This window comes from Botryllus schlosseri, chromosome 10 (assembly GCF_051294905.1).
Source record: "Botryllus schlosseri isolate E-star chromosome 10, Bs_hap1, whole genome shotgun sequence".
Lineage (NCBI taxonomy): Eukaryota > Metazoa > Chordata > Ascidiacea > Stolidobranchia > Styelidae > Botryllus > Botryllus schlosseri.
The window spans coordinates 15,180,005-15,197,635 of NC_137245.1; the positions used below are offsets into that span (position 1 = coordinate 15,180,005).

Genomic DNA, 17,631 nt, shown 5'->3' on the forward strand with positions numbered 1-17,631 from the left:
TCTCACAGTACTGATTCCTAACAGAGCAGGTAGGGTCAGCCTAATGATATCGTTGGACGTTAAAATTTTAGCATCGTCATACTTGGAATAGCTGGATACGAAAAGATCGATCACCGTACACGATATGAGATCACAAGCCTTGAAAATCAATAAGTTTCTAACCATTATAAGGCTAGTCATCAACAACATGCTCATCAATGCGCAATAATTATCCTAATCTTAGAATCATAGACATTTATTTGAATGCATTCATTAATTATTACCATCCATGAAGTAGGCCTGCTTAATAACAAACCTCAATATTCAAAATTACACATTGAACTGCGAAGGTATTGTGAATCAAGTTAGATCTTACAATCTAATATTTTAGATCAAAAATGTTCCGCTCCCATCTATTACACAATGGGATTCTCTCGGTACCTACCATTGTATGATATTTTTAGGTAAGGTGCTCCCAAAAGTCAATATACAAGCTTTTACTCATGTGCATGTCCTCAATACAACTGCACCAAATCAAGGGATGACGGAAATCTTCATAAAACATTGAACGTTACCAAACTGCACACATCCGTCTGGTTATAAATGTCAAAATAGGGATCGATGTTTGAATGCAAAGACAGCCACCATTATCAAACAAATTATGTGCACCAAACCTTTGGCAAACTTCATCCACTGTTCCAGCCGATCATTTGTCCCCACTCCTAGCTGATCAAACATTATCAAACATGACTCTGCCCAAATTACAAATCATGTCATAGCAAGTTTATGTTCGCAGCATCATTATTAAGTTCGATCTATTTTGTATTTGCAGGAATGACTGCACAATGCACATTGATTATTGGAATTTGTGGGAGAGGTTAGCACACTTAAATTGAGTTTGATCAATGATTTGATAATCACCGTGCAAGTTCAATTAATTACTAGGTTATTTTGCAATGAATCTACAAACCTTGGCTCACCAGACCTTTATATGTGATAAGAGTCATTGAGCTTTTACAATACTACTAATGGCGATATAATTACAGCTGCTGTGATTACATTTTGGGCGTTGTGATTGTCTTTGAACTATTACAAGACAAACCAATTCTATTCAATTTAAAATCAAATTCAAGATGTTGAAATCAAGCAAAGGCATTTTTTCAGATAAGTAACCACATAATATGCTCAACTGTCCGAGCCTAGTATATCATGTGTCTGTAACATGCCACGTGCGTACCACGACACAGCAGCAAGTCTGTGTCTGTACGACAGCATAAGCAAATTCTTATCTGCAAAAGTACTGCCAATTACAGCCGAAATGATATCAAATTGATTGGAAGTATGGAACGTTGCAAGCTTGCGGCGTCAAAAGCAGGATGTAAAAGTGCCAAATTCTCACGTGAACGGTATTTCCGCAATGATTGGCATGCCACGTCGTATTTGTGAGCGCGGCGCTAAGCCAAGCCCTTGCCTACTACGGAATGCCAATTTGTCATGATTTGTGTTTGTAAAAAAGTAATAAAATTCAAGTGTTCATGTCACACAGAGGCATTGTTTGTGAAGATGAGTGCAACTCATAATTCTACTCTTTTAAAACTCTCAAACTTTGCACAAACTCAATTGTACGAGAGACAACAGGCTAAAAATGAATTCAGATAAATTTCCATTCGACTATTCAAGTGCTAACACTGGTTACAGGAAACTTCAAGTTACGTAACTTGATTGTTCACCGCACAGCAACAATGCGTCAATTCGGAATTTCAAGTTCCACTGATCAAAAATATGCACAAGCTCTATTCCTCGACTAACGTTGAGCCCTTGCGTCATACTTTCAAAGAATCGTTACTGCAAACATAAGTAGCGGATACAGGGAATGTTGCCGTTTGCTAGCATAATAGCGAATAATACCTATTCTGAATTTAATGCAAACTTTCCAGAGACCTCGGATTGATCACCCGAACTGAGCCTGGTTCTGGAACAATACTTAAGCAGCGGAATGACATCCTTTATCCTAGGACAACTCACCCTCCAGCTTCATTCAAGGAAATCAACTTATTTACAGTAATACAATTTCAAGAGACACTTGGAGAACTTCAATATACAATACAATTGCAAAAGAAATAAACCCGAATATGTTCGGCTGACACTCGTCAGGGTTAATCGTCAGCAACTAGTAGAGAGCTGAAAAGAATGCCGTGCGTTTTTATACCAATAGCCGTATCGCCAAATGTCATAGACGAGGGTCAGCTGAAAATATTCGAGCTTATTACAGTATGAATATATCATTCAATAGTAACAGTTATTATCCGTGATGCCATCTGTAATGCAATTGCGATTTCGCTATGGATTGGCAATGTCACGGGATAAGTATAAAAAAATTTCCACTCCCCTGAATCCTTTGCCAGTATTACCACCCCTCTCAAATTTTCATCTTGGATGTGCCTATACTGACCAGTGACCGACTATCTACTCACCGTCGTTATTGGCATCAAATGTCCGAAACACGTGCTTCGCAAACTTTGATGCGTCACCGTATGGAAAAAAATTTGAATATATTTTCTGAAATTCATCTTCCCTCAGAGTTCCAGAAGGACAATCCTGAAAATGGAAGATTTCGGTAGAGACGAGTCTGCAATATATGCTTGAATTTCAAAAACATCGCCAGTCACATTAGATTGTGCAGCAATTTATCGATGTCGAATATTTGTCCTATCTCCTACCAGGCGCAATCCATACACTTTATACAGCAGATAATTTAAGATATGCAGATAAATTGTAGGCTACATTTCAGTGTTTTATCCCAATCCTCAAACATCATCCATTTATATCAAATATTATACCTCTATATAACTTACAACTTTCAGCAAGCTTGTAACAAAAATTTTCAGCGTATTTTGTGAGGCCAAATCGATGCTTGATCTATTTTCTCACTTTACCAGTTGAATATATCAGAAAGTATTCGGGGAACCTAACCAGGAAAAACATGCAACGCGGAGCTGCTCCGAATATTCCTAATGAAAATAGGCCTCTAGTAATACGATAATTAATATCCTACCTTGATGAAACCCTTGTACCATTCCTGCAGCTCATGTTCAGAGAACTGCGTGCTTTGTGTGAGTTCTTTGATATCTTCCGGCTTCAACTTGCTATTTTGCTTCCCCATGATAGCGGAACACTGGTCACAGCGAGCGCAACAATGACATCGACCACAAGACTCCTATGCAGTAAATTACAATCCAGCTCAAATTAACTACAGAAGCAGTTAAGAGTACGTTTCGCTGCTGATTTGAAGATGAATACGTTACAAATCTAATACTCGACATTGTCGATCGATCGATGCTTTCAAAGCTAACTATTTAACATCATTTAAATATGCTCTACTACCGCTATTCGGAAGTAGACAGAATGTATGTGCTACTAGTTACATTCTATGAGAGGCTGAGAGTGCCATGATATGTGCTAGGGGGTAAATCATATCACTTGGTCCAGGCCATATCCCAACTATCTCGAAACATCATGAAAATTGGCATGCTTACAGAGCTTTGTTTTCTGATTTCAGAAATCCAAATTTCAACAAAAAAGGTCAACTAAATCCGAAGGTATGACCGTCCAAAAATTGCCATTTTTGTGATCGCTCAGGCGGAAAAATTGTCAGAAATATAAACATGTAACTTAAATTTGCCATAATTCAATCAAATTAGGGTTGTTGAGGATGACACTTTCACAATTGTTCATTTACATCCTACTAGATACTTTGCCCCCTACTGTGACTCCTGGGGTTGCATAGTCTGACCTTTAACCCTTTGATTCTGCGCATGTCTTCGAAAATCGCTCATGCGTGACGTCATTTTTAATTGCAAATTTCTTTTGACCAAGAGGTGGTGTCATCAAGTGTAAGGTGTCATTGGAAAGCTCCTGATAAGGACTTTCAGAATCAACTATAACATTCCTCGCTATAGAATCATTACATACCATAAGAGTGCCATGAAACTAACCTGCAAATAACATGTTTCAATTGAAAATCTCACCTTTCTTAACACTACACAAACTCTGTAAAACAACTAATTTTACTTTTATTCTATATACAGTACCTATTGTACTATACACAAGGTAGTCAGTATAACTCAGAACAGATAATTGCTGACATAAATTATGCTGGAAATAATTTTGGGAGATATTTTTAAAATAATGGAGAAAATTTGCTTCACAGTTTGAGGTGAACACACAATACTTCAAAAATTAATCAGAATTCACAACTATCGCAATGATAAGATGCAATATCTCATGCATTGTAGTCTTCATGGTATGGTGAGATATTAACAATGCACATATCAGAGTCTTCATGCTGTTGGTGAATCTCCAGTAAAGATGCATTCTCTTTATGGAAATCGAAAAATTAGATACGGAAAAAGAAAAATACAAGAATTGAATCTCAATGTTAAAACAAAGCTTGCCAAGGTTTTACATGTTGATGAGATTCAAGAATTTGTAGGGACGGGAAAAGACGAATATGAAAATGAAGTTGCTTTTGAAATATCGTATCAAAAATATAAGAAAAAACAATAGCCCTAATTCAACAAGACCTCAAAAAATTCAAATCTTAACAATTGGTCAAGAATGAAAATCTCGGAAATTTTTGGAGTAAGTGGAAGGTTGTTGAGAGATGCGAAACAGCAAGAACAAGACACTGGAGTTATTCTTTGCCACCACCACAAAAATGGAAGATGCTTTCAGATGAAAAAATTGAAAAAGTTGTGAAGTTTTTTTGAAACAGCAAAAACAATAGGATGATGCCGGCGTTGGAAGACCGAGTTAGCATCAAAAAGAGTGTGTATAAACAACACTGAAAGTCAAAGAAGTTTGGAAGAGATATCATCAAAGATAAATATATATATCTGATATGTGCAAGTGCATAGTTGATATCTCACCATAATATGAAATCTACCAACCCGCTGACATTGATTTTCGTTGGTATTGTCCATTTCATTGTTCAGTGCTGATCGTTGCCCAAAGCATTGTGTAGAACACATAAAATATTGCATCTTATCATTGCGTTAGTTGTGAATTCTGATTCATTTTTGAAGTACTGTGTGTTCACCTCAAACTGTGTAGCAAATTTTTCTTCAATTTTCAAAAATTATTTCCAGCATAATTTATGTCGGCAATTATCTGTTTTGAGTTATACTGACTACCTTGTGTGTAGTACAATAGGTACTGTATATGGAATAAAAGTAAAATTAGTTGTTTTACAGAGTTTGTGTCATGTTGAGAAAGGTGAGATTTTCAATTAAAACATGTTATTTGCAGGTTAGTTTCATGGCACTCTTATGTTATGTAATGATTCTATAGCGAGGAATGTTATAGTTGATTCTGAAAGTCCTTATCAGGAGCTTTCCAATGACACCTTACACTTGATGACACCACCTCTTGGTCAAAAGAAATTTGCAATTAAAAATGACGTCACGCATGAGCGATTTTCCAAGACGCGAATAGAATCATGGGGTTAAAGGTCAGACTATGCAGCCCCAGGTGTCAAAGAAGGGGGCAAAGTATTAAGTAGGATGTAAATGAACAAGTGTGAAAGTGTCACCCTCAACAACCCTAATTTGACCAAAATATAGCAGATTTCAATTACATGTGTAAATTTCTGACATTTTTTCCGCTTGAGCGATCACAAAAACAGCAATTTTTGAACGGCCACATCTTCAGTTTTACTTGACCGATTTTCATAAAATTTGTTTTTCTGAATTCAGAAAGAAAAGTTTTCTAAGCATACCAATTTCCATGATAATCTGAGATGGTGGGGGCATAAGTTGAAATTTTTCTGGACCACCTGACATGATCTGACCCCTAGGTTAAATCAGTCCACATCTTTTCCAACACCATAGAGTTTTCGAGTATCTCTCATTATCGCAAATAATTTGTCTACCATAAACATGACATAACGCATCAAATTGCAACAACAGAACAGGTTGATCACTACCTATAACGAAATATTGATTTTAGGAACATATGTAGGTCTTTGCCACAGACTTTTGGATGTTGTGGTATATAGGAAATATTGACACAATAATTGTCCTTGAAAATATTATTCTTAGTCGCATGAGGCATATCAATTCAGCACTAAAAAATGACGTGTAGGTATAATGCTCGACTCGAATCATTGAAATCAATACTAGACTCAAATTATGCCCAATTCCTGCTCAGTACCCCTTCATGATCACTCCAATTTCATCAAATAGGTAACCTTGAAACATATAGACTAAGTCAACAGCACTTAGCCAAGAAAAGGAAAAACAGTTCAAGGTCTCGACTTTCAGATCAGTATACAGCAGAAAGTGTCAAACCTGCATTTTATGAATGAGACTCAATGTTTGTGCCATATGGCTTATATAGCAACCATATTATGCTGAATTGCTTGCATTAGCAACGCAACGAGTAGCTGCTAACTGGGATATTTTCTTCAGAGTCATCGATTTTATACATCTCCTAACAGAACCAACTGTCCACCTGAGGTATTATTTTTGAAGTTCTTAAATTATTTCGCTAGCAGCACCAAGTAAAAAAGAATTCCGGTGACTTTGACACAATCAAATCAAAAACTATGATGCTATGTAGAACTGGCTCAAGTGACCTAAATAGTGTTGTCAGTAGTGAGCAATATATTATTCGGACAGTAGTAGTCCGTACTACAAAGCTGGTATGTTAATTATTAATCCCAATCAAATCTACGGACCACAGGCATCACGTGTTCTCATCAAACCTTAACAGCTGACACGAGACATTTGATAGCTTATGACCGCATAGGAGCTATCCCCACTACAATAGTAAACAGGCTCTAGCCTATATCCTACCACAAAATTATTATGGTCAGTAGCGAAATACCACATTCTACCAAATTAAAGCCATCATGCTATCTATTCAAGCAGACGAAATCAACATAGTGAGCTTTGAGAAATGATTTTTAGCATCACGGGCAATGATCAAAAATATACCATTCATAAAACTGGGCGGCAATAAAGCTGTTCAATTATAAAACAGTTTTATTTAATTAATATTTAACATAAAAAGCATCCGAAGAAAAAAATACTAGAACATTTTCCGATTTACACCAAACATAATACCACATGTGGGTAGTTCAGAACATGGATACATTGATAATGACCATGACCTATATACTCCTGCCATTTGCAAATGGTTACAATTTGTGGATTGCAGATGACTGAAATAGTTACACTGCTCATTTGTGTTTCAAGTCAAAATGGAGGGCTGCAGCAGCATTATTATAATTGTAGGGTAGCCTACACGAGTATTTCTGAGACACTGCCATTTTTGGAGTAGAGTCAAAGTACTCTCAGATTTTTTTAACAGTTCTTCAGAAAAACTGGCCCACATGCAGGCTAGTGATAATAATCAAATAATAATAAAATATCTAAAAATATCATCATATCAGCGGTGAAGCTTGGCTCTCTTCGAAATTAGAAAATATAAATCGACATCTTCCATAGCTATGTCACCGTACGTGTAACATGCGCGATTCCAGAAAAGAAACATTGATGAAAACTGACTCTGATAAAGTGGTAAGCAACCACATTGCAGCATACCACACTTTCGCACCATATTACAGTCAAAATACGCCACAGGTAGGCATACACACTCCGCATGCTATAATATTCCTCGAGTGTTTGTGGAGATCGATTTTTGGACTAAAGTACACACACACAGCGAGTGATGAAAGAATATCCCAGCAATCGCGTAAATATAACCAAAATACCATTATTTGCCAAACAACAATGAGATCATCGGTTAATTCAATATTAGCCCTCATGATTGTATGTAATTGAGGACATTGAAATGACTAATACTCTTATCAATACTTGATAATTATGCAATGCATAGATTCACCAGACTTAACGAATTGACAATCAAAACTGAATGAGAAGTAGTCAAAGGGGATATAACTTCCACCATAAAATTATGATATTAATCAACTGATAGAACAGCGGTTCTCAAACTTTTTTAGATACCTCCCCCCCCCCCCCACCCCTTTAAGATAGTGGAAAATAGAATGATAGAAAGAATCTGGGTGTTATGTCTCAAGAGTCCAATAATCAAATCGTAACTCGCAGGGGAAATCTCTGCAAGGACTCAAACACTTGGATGCAATCAATACAGCCAAGGTTTACTAAATGATAGCTGTCAATGTCACCAGCTATAATGAGATACTAAGGGACAGTGTTATTGCTATATTGATCCCTTGCGATGATGACAAGAGCTGATATATTTACAAGTGGATATGACCAATGTATCACAACTAGCATAAGCAATGAGCACTAATGCGGCGGCGCCCTAATTTTATCATATGATAGCTACCCATTGTCATTAGGATAATCTTCAATTTATTGGCCTAGACAAGATTATTACAGGGGTTGTTAGTAGGCCTACTGCCAGTCATCTGAGTATTGTCGGTCAGTAGATTTTCAGAAGATTTTTAAATGGACATTACAGTCGGCTCAACACCTTTTTTAGTAAGATTTATTGATAGGAATCCAATAAATTAGATCCTATAATAGCCAGCTAGCTTAATAGGCGGTGGACTGCAACAGTTCACAGAACAGTCATGTCAATACCAGTAAGCCTATTGGCTATTGGTACCAAATACAAGCTATCTCTCTCACCTAGGTTACAATAAGCAGTAGGCTTATCACAATTAAGCAGAGACGCACAAGTATATCCACAAAGGATTCTTCAGCGCCAATGGATAATTTTGGCACAGAACTTAGCATGGCCTATTTTAAGACTTCATCAGCGTTAGGGTATACAGAAGATATGCCTACAATAAAGTTCAAACAACTGTGCCATGGAAAAATAAATTATTCATACAGATAACAATATCTATATTTGTAGACACATTATTTCAGGATTTAGCATTATAATAGAATTCACCGGTATGGATCACAAGCTACAGTTAACTACCAGTATGACGGTACAGTGTAATTTGGAGATTGCTCATTTCCACTCATAACACTACTTATTATCATGCATCCTCCAGTCAAATTGCTATTATGTTTCAGCTCCCCACAAAAGCTCAATGCTTATAGACTACTACATTAGAGTACCAGGTACCAGCCCCAACTCAAACAACCATTATGAATAATTTAGTAATTCTCAGGTTTTACGCTGAATTAGAGCAAAAAATCAACATCCATCACATGAAATATGCAACAGAGTTCAAAATTCTCGTTGAGCAGCCAGCACGGTACGGTAATTCATCAATACGAATATAAATGTAACATTCCCTTACTGACGTATGCCGTACAGAGTTGATTAAAAATGTGGCTAACGACACGATCCACCAAACAGTTCTTTGCTAACAGCAGGTATCCGACTGAGGCCAATTAAATATAGCAGGTATGTGTATACTGTATACTCACCCACTCATAAACTATAAATGGCAAGACGAGCCCTACATCAGATCTTTTATCATATGATAATCGATGCTAACACTCGATCTAAAGGTGCGATACATACAAATAACCCCATTCACTTCACATCATATCAGCTGACAATCAGGAAATCAGCAACCGCACTAAAAATGAACTCTTAAGCGCCTTGACACCATTTCAGATTGACGCCCTAAGCGCGCAACTTTTAATGCGAACCCCATCGCCCGACAGCACCCATCAACACTCCCCACTCCCACGTATGTATGCAAATGTCTCAAAAACTGGTCTGGGCATTCCGCCGACATTTTTTCCGTCTGAGCAGTGATCGGGCAAAGGAAAAGAGCGCCTTCCTGCGGAACTTCGATTTGTCAGCTACCTCTTATTTCCTGACTAGACGCTGATTCTGATTGCATTTAATGAACATTTTGTTTCGGAAAGTTTGCTATATCCTTACCTTAACTAGAAGATGCTACAAGAATGAGAATGTGACTGGACCTGTCGATTTTTAGACGCACTCTGTTGACTTAAGTTCTAATGACATTCAAACTATTCCTTTCTGTACCAATCGAAACCGAAATATGGCAGTGTTGGGATGACTTCATACATTATTTTTATTAAATGACCTTGACTCGGACTAGACATATAATATGATGAATATTAAATAAATCGTGATTAGGAGTCAATTCTCGCGTCAATTTTTAAGTCATTTGAATATTCTACTTCACAAAAGCTTTCTGGGCCTATCAGCCGCACTGAAAATTGATAAGGTCACTTCTATTTTCTCTTTATGTCTTCCATATGGTTACTTTCACCAACAGTGACATCGCAGACGAGACAGCTTTGGCATACCCTTGAGTGACGTCACAGGCAGGACCGTAAATGCCGCACCCCAAACCCCCCAATCGGGGGGAGGCAGAGCTCGAAGGGGCCCAAAATTATTTCGTGAATTAACATAAATTATAGAGTATACCTTCGTTATTGGGTGCCCGTACCCCAAGAAAAAATCCGCATGATTTATAAAATTTGACATTTCGTCGTCGACCATTACCGCGCCACGGCGCATCAAGACATATGGAGTTTTAGGCCATGTAACATGCGACTCCGAGAAGTGTGCCAAATCGAGCGGCAGCGAGAAAACCTTAGCCGAAAAGGACTGCCCTTATGCTGACCGATATATTTACAATTATATTCATATGTGTTGAATTGTCCATAGGACCCTATATATAAATGACTGGCGCCAAATGTTTATGTCCTGGCAATCTATAATTAAGACGAATGCCTACCTGCAGAGAAAAATTATTTGCCAGTGAAGAAATTCCAATTTGAAATAATGTGCGTCTTTTAGTTTAGTACGTTTGAGCAATTTTAATATCTTTTGGCATAGAAAACAGTAGGTCACGAAATAACATCATGTAACGAAGTCATTACCTTACCAACGGGCCCACCCGAATATGTTTTTAGAGCAATTTTTTCATCTGGAAAGTCCCTATATTTCTTGATTTCAACACTGGTGCGAAAAATTTAAAGAACTTACTTACCTTAGTTTAGGCTTACCATATTTTGGAAATCCAAAAAGAGGACACTTTTTCAGAAATATACCACTTGCAAAACCGGAGTGAAATTCTCAAAAATCGGTTAATTTTTCCCACTCTGTGATCGGTTGACTAAAAAAAAAAAAAAAAAAAAAAAAAAAGGTCATCTTCTGCGCTCAGATCCCGGAATAACGTATTTTACTTCACATCAACAGATGGATGACTAAAAAAAAAAAAAAAAAAAAAAGGTCATCTTTTCGCTCCGAGCTAAAATCACCGTTTTTCACCCGTCGGAGCTTCATTTCTGTGCTATTATGTGGCATATCACTCGCAATTTGCTCTAAATATGCTCTAAATCCTAAAAAAGAGGACAAAATCTCAAAAAAGAGGACAAAAGGGCGTCCTCCGAGGACACTTTCAAAAAAGTCAAAAAAGAGGACAAATCCTCTTAAAAGAGGACGTATGGTAAGCCTACCTTAGTTATCGTACGCCCTGCTAACAATTATGAGAGAACAGTATATTCCCTAGGCCCTAGGGTATCGTTTGAAGCCGATGGAGGCCTAGGCAGCTAGGCTAGGTTGCGTTATAGTCCATGAGTGTGCGCTGTGCAACTTGCAATTGTGGGACGACTATAGGCGGTGGTATTTCTGCGACAGCCATATCGGTGCCCGGACACGTCAAGACATAGGCCTATATAGTTCCGGCCAGCAGGATTCGACTCCGCGAAGTTCGCTCCCGGAAAGATCGAAAGCAATACAACCGTGGCCCAAATTTGTCGACGCATATTGGCCGAAACCTTTGATATTGATATATGTTCGGGCGCCTAGGCCGGTGCCAAATATTCCTGTTCTTGCAATCTGATCACCGATAATGGATATACCAAGCTAATTGACTACGCCGCTGATATCATTTCTTGAATCCAGTGTGCATGCCTCTTATTTGCATGCTGTAGGCGGGGGTTCCCAAACTGAGGCCGGGCTACAAGTCGGCAGCTACGGAATAAAAATGATGAAAATTGGCCTTGTGTAAATGACCATATATAGAAGTCGACTAAGACCATGAATACTACAAACAACAATAACCATGAATACCACAACAAAAACAAAAACAAAAATAACAACAATAGACCAGCCTGATTATAAAAGTATACTCCAAGTCGTTTTGACACCTTCCTCTCTTTTCATTATATCGCATTATAAAAATGTTAATAAAATGTTGATGATGATGCCCAAACGACTTAAAGGAGAGATAGAAGATAGATTTCCTCGAAATTACCGGACTTTGATCTATAACCAACGACTTCGACTACTGTACTGTCACATGCTACTTCATTTTCACCGCTTGTCCTTTTCATGTTATCTTCTATTACTTTTCGTTCAGTGTGCAGTGTGCATGGCTCTTGTTGTCGTGATCCAGGTGGGTGTCTGATTGAAGGACTACTCCAAGTCGTTTCAACACGTTCCTATCGTTTTATCTCAATCTTGCGGTGTTTTAAAAAGATGGAATTATTAATAAAAACAATTCAGCACCAGAATCAAAATAAATAGGTCTGAAATTTTCGCAAGTAAGTTGTTTCGAAAGTCTGGGACCACGGGTCACCTGATGAAGGAGCGGCGCACCGAAAGCTCGTGTAATAAATATAATTATTGCTTTGCGAAAGGTGTGAAAGCAACCAAGATAATATTGTTCATCATTCGACGGCAGCTTTCAAATTTGTAAGTACATTTGTTATTACTGAGAGTTATATTTGAAACAAAAATCAATTAAAAAAACATGTTTAAAACATTGCCTACGTTTAAAACATGTATTAATGTTTTTTAGCCGTGACGTCACTAATCTTTAATTGTGACGTCACGGTGAGTTGATTCTAACAATTGAAAATATAGGGTAAATATGCCCCCTTTGACGAAAAAGGCATCCGACCCTTGTCATAAACGGACAAAGAATATCGTTAACAAGGACTACATCGTCATGCCAACCTCACTGCATACATACAATACATACATATGCAGTTTATGCACCCTGTGAATCCGTCCAGATGTATAAAACGCAATAATTATCCAGTTGGCTTCGGAAACTGTTAAAGTAAGTGGGAAAAGGTGGGTGTCTGAAAGACTATTACTCCCAATATTTTCGAAACCGGGGTCTACGATAACTTATCGTAGGCCCCGTCGAAACCCTCCTATCTTCTCATTGTATCGCATGCTTCTGGTGTTTTGAAATGATGAAATAATAATACAACGAAACAAACTGAACCATACCAAAGCATTGCTATGCTTGAGTAAGTGACGCGAGTAGACAAAGGCTATAACTGCGAAAATGTAGTATTTCATACTGATATAATGAATACTGATCATATAGGAATATGGGCTATAGCAGGGTGGGCAAAATACGGCCCGCGGGCCGCACCCAAGCCGCGACGGGATTTTGAGCGGCCCGCAGACATTTTCCGGTCTTACATGGTAATGTGGACCGCGGCCACAGTCTGCCGTTATCCCCCACTACTTGCTTACTACGTCAAATTACAGTAACTGTAGGCTATTCTTTAATTTTTTGTATTCTTTGGTTTATTTGATTTTTTGTTTTCGGATTTCAGTCACGTAAGGGTCTACATTACAGTTGCATATAGGGTTACCATATTTTGGAATCGGGAAAGGAGGACACTTTTACCAAATCGTAAAAGTTACTTGATCGAAACTGAAAACAACCGATTTTGCAATAATTACTGGAAAAATTCTCATCACTTTTAAGACTCTCGATTTACCCACTTTTTACTAGAATTTTGTGGTGTTGACTAAAAGAAGGTCATAACTCACTTTCATTCGACTCATGAATGACCCGCTCGAACGTCGGTATTACCTATTTTCCGTCATTTATGCCTATTTTTAGTTGAACCCGTTCATTATCCTACCTGTAAAAGCTGTCAAGGAGGACGAATTGCTAAAAAAGGATGACATTTAGGCGTCCTCGAAGGACTTTGTCAAAAACCTGAAAAATTAGGACAAATTGTCCGAAAGTAGTACTTAAGGTAACCCTAATATAAAAAAAATATTTAAAACAAACATGTTAAAACATGGCCCTTGTTTAAAATATGTTATTTATTGTGTTTTTGTTTTTGTTTTAGCCATGACGTCATGAATCCTTCATTGCGACCTCCCATGTTTTGTTCTATATGCTTTAAACTTGAAGTTTACATTAAATCCTATTTGTTCCTTCTATAGGTGGATAAATACATGGTCATTGGCCAATGTATCTATTCAGGAATTCGGCCCGGGCAGTACTTCATTTTCCCATACCACGCCCGCCGACTAGAGAAGTTGCCCGCCCCTGGGCTAGATGAATAAACGAAGCGCTGGGCACTATCAAATTTTCATTCGAGAGTAAATTTGAGAGAACCTCAATAGGGATTTTCGTCCAGAGATGACGTGTGCCGTGTAATCCTGATGAAATACTACATAGGCTTCCTACACCATCACGTAGGCCTACATGTGATTGATTAACCTAGTAATTTCGATCCTATATCTCTACCAAAGCCAGTACATACATTACACGCAAGTCTTGCACCGACACAAACGCAGGAAAATATAGATATATTAATATTGACCTTCGGCAACGTTGCATCATACGCGTAACTGTACATTATATCTTCCATTTGATTCGCCAGATAACAGAGTTTACATTGTAATGTAACGGCGGTGACTTCACGGAAGATTTCCGGTATTCTAGAATTTTAGAAGTATCAAGAAATAGAACCTGTGGAAATATTGGAAGGAATTGAAAAGGTTTGTGAGGCCTATTGTGCCTGCATCAAACTTGGCCTATAGGCCCTATAAATGGTTTTGAAAACTATTATTTTAATGTTGAAAAGAGGTCTCCGCAAAGGCATCCGCAAAGAGTGCGACATGATCACATAGAAATAGGCAATCTATTAATTAAAGGCAGCCATATGTTGTTGTTATAAGCGACACCGAGCTGTTTCTTCTGTGTTGCATGCATGAAGAGTGGATATTCATTATCCGGTGACCATTTGATTGCAGACGGTCTTTCAGAAGTTAAAGAAAATAATGTCATCTTCACCCACAATATTCGTAGATCAAATACGGATTCACATCAAATGTGTGTGTCCTTACTTCACCGATACAAGAATGCTAGGATAGCTAACGCCGAATACTTGTTAAATAAACTGTTCGCAGAAGTCATTGCCTGATATAAAAATTTGACTACATAGCTCCATATACCGTGTATAGCTATATACGTTGTGGTGAAGGAACAGCGTCTTTGGTGCATTGGAAACTGTAGATATCCTGATGTCGAGGAGATATGCTAATTTGGTCAGAGACGTGGACTCTTCTTACATAATATCGTAGAAGGGAAATAGGATTCTGACTAAAATAGATTTTGCCCGAGAGACCTATATACAAGATAACATCCCGCGTTATAGACGAGAGAGAATGTAAAAACAATACACCGATTTACCGATATCGCTCTTGTTTCTCAACAGGTTTCAATGAGATCATCACCGCCCTGACAACCAATGTTCCATATAGTCCTCGAAACCTTGGCATTAAATCAAAATTAGGCCATTAACATATTACAGCCTACTCGACCGCACAAGGGGAGAATATACTTGAAACTTAGATGTATGCGTTTAGGAAGCATTACATCACCAGCAGAGAAAGGGTAGCTGGTAGCGATCACTTTATTTACAACACTATCCTTTACGTGCCATACAGATTATCCGCCAATCGCCAATGACATGACGCAATTAAATATGGCAAATTATACTAGGATCGACGATTCCATTAGCGTGTGCTCTTGAAATTGTGACAAATTGTGTTAAACTTTGGGTTTATGTGATCGGCAATATCTTAAAAATCTGCTATGTGGATCTAGAGCTGTCACTACAAACTCAGAGACATTAAAGTCCGCGAATAAAATATGACTTAGCTATAGGCAAACCGCAACACATACGATTACTCTTTGAAACTTTTCGATTGGATGCCTGCAGCTTTGGCTGAGACCAAAGCGTTCGGATGATGCGGATACGAATCTGAATCGTATCGAACTATTTTAAAAGGCCCAAATTTATGTCGCACGCCCAATTCATGTACGATACACTATCCATGCGCAGACCCCAATCGCCGCATACCAGTACCGGAAATATATTTAGATTGTGCCTAGGCCGTGTAGATTTCTGTCGGATTTTTTGAGACATAATTTTCTTCCGAACGTACGTGTTATCAGGCAAAACAATCACAAATTCTGATTACAAAATGACGATTGCCGTGCATGTGGTCTGCTATAAAGAGAGGGAGATGATGCATGCATGATACATTTCCAAGATTACTGTAAACAGCAGTCAAATCAATACTATAAAGCACTGTTTCCCAAAGTGGGCCATGAAGTGGGCGATTGGGGGTCGCTGGCTATAAAATTGGGCTGTAAGGGGGCGCTGAGAGGAAATAGGGGAGGTGTAGGTTTAGAAGCCAACTGCTGAGTAGCGTTGACACGACTGATAAATAAAACAGCTAAATTCGCAGTAAAAATGCAGAATCGATTCACTCAGGGCAATTTAGGGTCGTCCGTCTATTCATCCAGCTGCACCGGAAAAGTTCATTGTTACTTGATAATGTTGATCCTAACCATGAATGGACTAATTTAGCAGTCGGCAGTATCCCCGAAGACGGTGGTTCATTGTGTTCTGTGAGAACTACGAAGTATTTGAGCAGTTATTGCTCACTGCAAGGTGTTATGGCTTTTTAGGAGAAACTCTCTTGCGTGATTTTATTCCCTGTTTCAAACGTTCGTGGATTTGCCTCAGTGTTGCGACTGCGGCCTTCGACATGGCTTTATGGTTGCGAGAAACGATATTACTTCTACTTGACAGGCATATTTTCCCAGATTTATGAGTATATCCGTTATTAGTAATGATGAAACCTAAGCACTGTCCGGAATCAGTGATAAGCCCGTGAAATTCCACTGAAATTTTTCGACATTTCAACTGTTCCAATTATCAAGCTTGCATGAGCTACCGGTGCAGCTCGTATACCCGATTTTGACTGAGAAATATAAATCAATCTTCTCGAAAAATTGCACGAGGATATGGTGATTTGAGTCCAAGATATATTCCTATTAGAAATTTCTCACGGGATAATCAATCCATTTTGTGAGGTTTCCGAGCATCAATTGAGGAGCTGATTACTTTGCAGTTTAGAACAATTTTGAGTTCAACCCAAAGTTCAATATCTCCAATCAATTGTTCTGGATACGCAATTGAATCAAATAGAAATACTTTCGGTGGACTCGGGATCACTTTTTCGTCGTAGCCCTTCCCCGCTAATATTTGATAGAACGTGTTTTCAGCGCCGTGACAAAGTTTTTGACTCACAGCAGAAAGCGGCTTGACAGTAGCGTAAGTGGACACTGGAGATGTAAGAATGGGATTGCGCAGACTCAACGTGGCGAGGATGATGATAATAATACATCAGCTTCATCCCTCCCATTATTAGCTGTAATAAATGCAGAACAATTTTCGTTTTGTGATTTAGGCGTGGTGAGGGGTGTCGGGGGAACGCTGGTACTGGATTCGTTGTCCAGGGGTGGTAGCTCAAAAAAATTGGAGACGCTACCATAAAGTATAAACGAAAGTAACGTAACCGCTGATGTTGCTTGGT

General features: G+C 38.4%; 1 protein-coding gene across 1 annotated transcript in view; it reads right to left on the bottom strand.

Annotated features, from left to right (window-relative positions):
- Positions 1-17,631, bottom strand: part of LOC145448347 (neurocalcin homolog) — a 65,314-nt gene that overhangs the window by 11,402 nt on the left and 36,281 nt on the right. The window contains exons 2-3 of the mRNA XM_080326731.1: positions 3,035-3,260; positions 2,454-2,577 (exon numbers count right to left, since the gene is read on the bottom strand). Of these exons, the coding sequence (XP_080182857.1) occupies positions 2,454-2,577; positions 3,035-3,142 (232 nt within the window). The 5' untranslated portion in view covers positions 3,143-3,260. The remainder of the gene's footprint in view (positions 1-2,453; positions 2,578-3,034; positions 3,261-17,631) is intronic.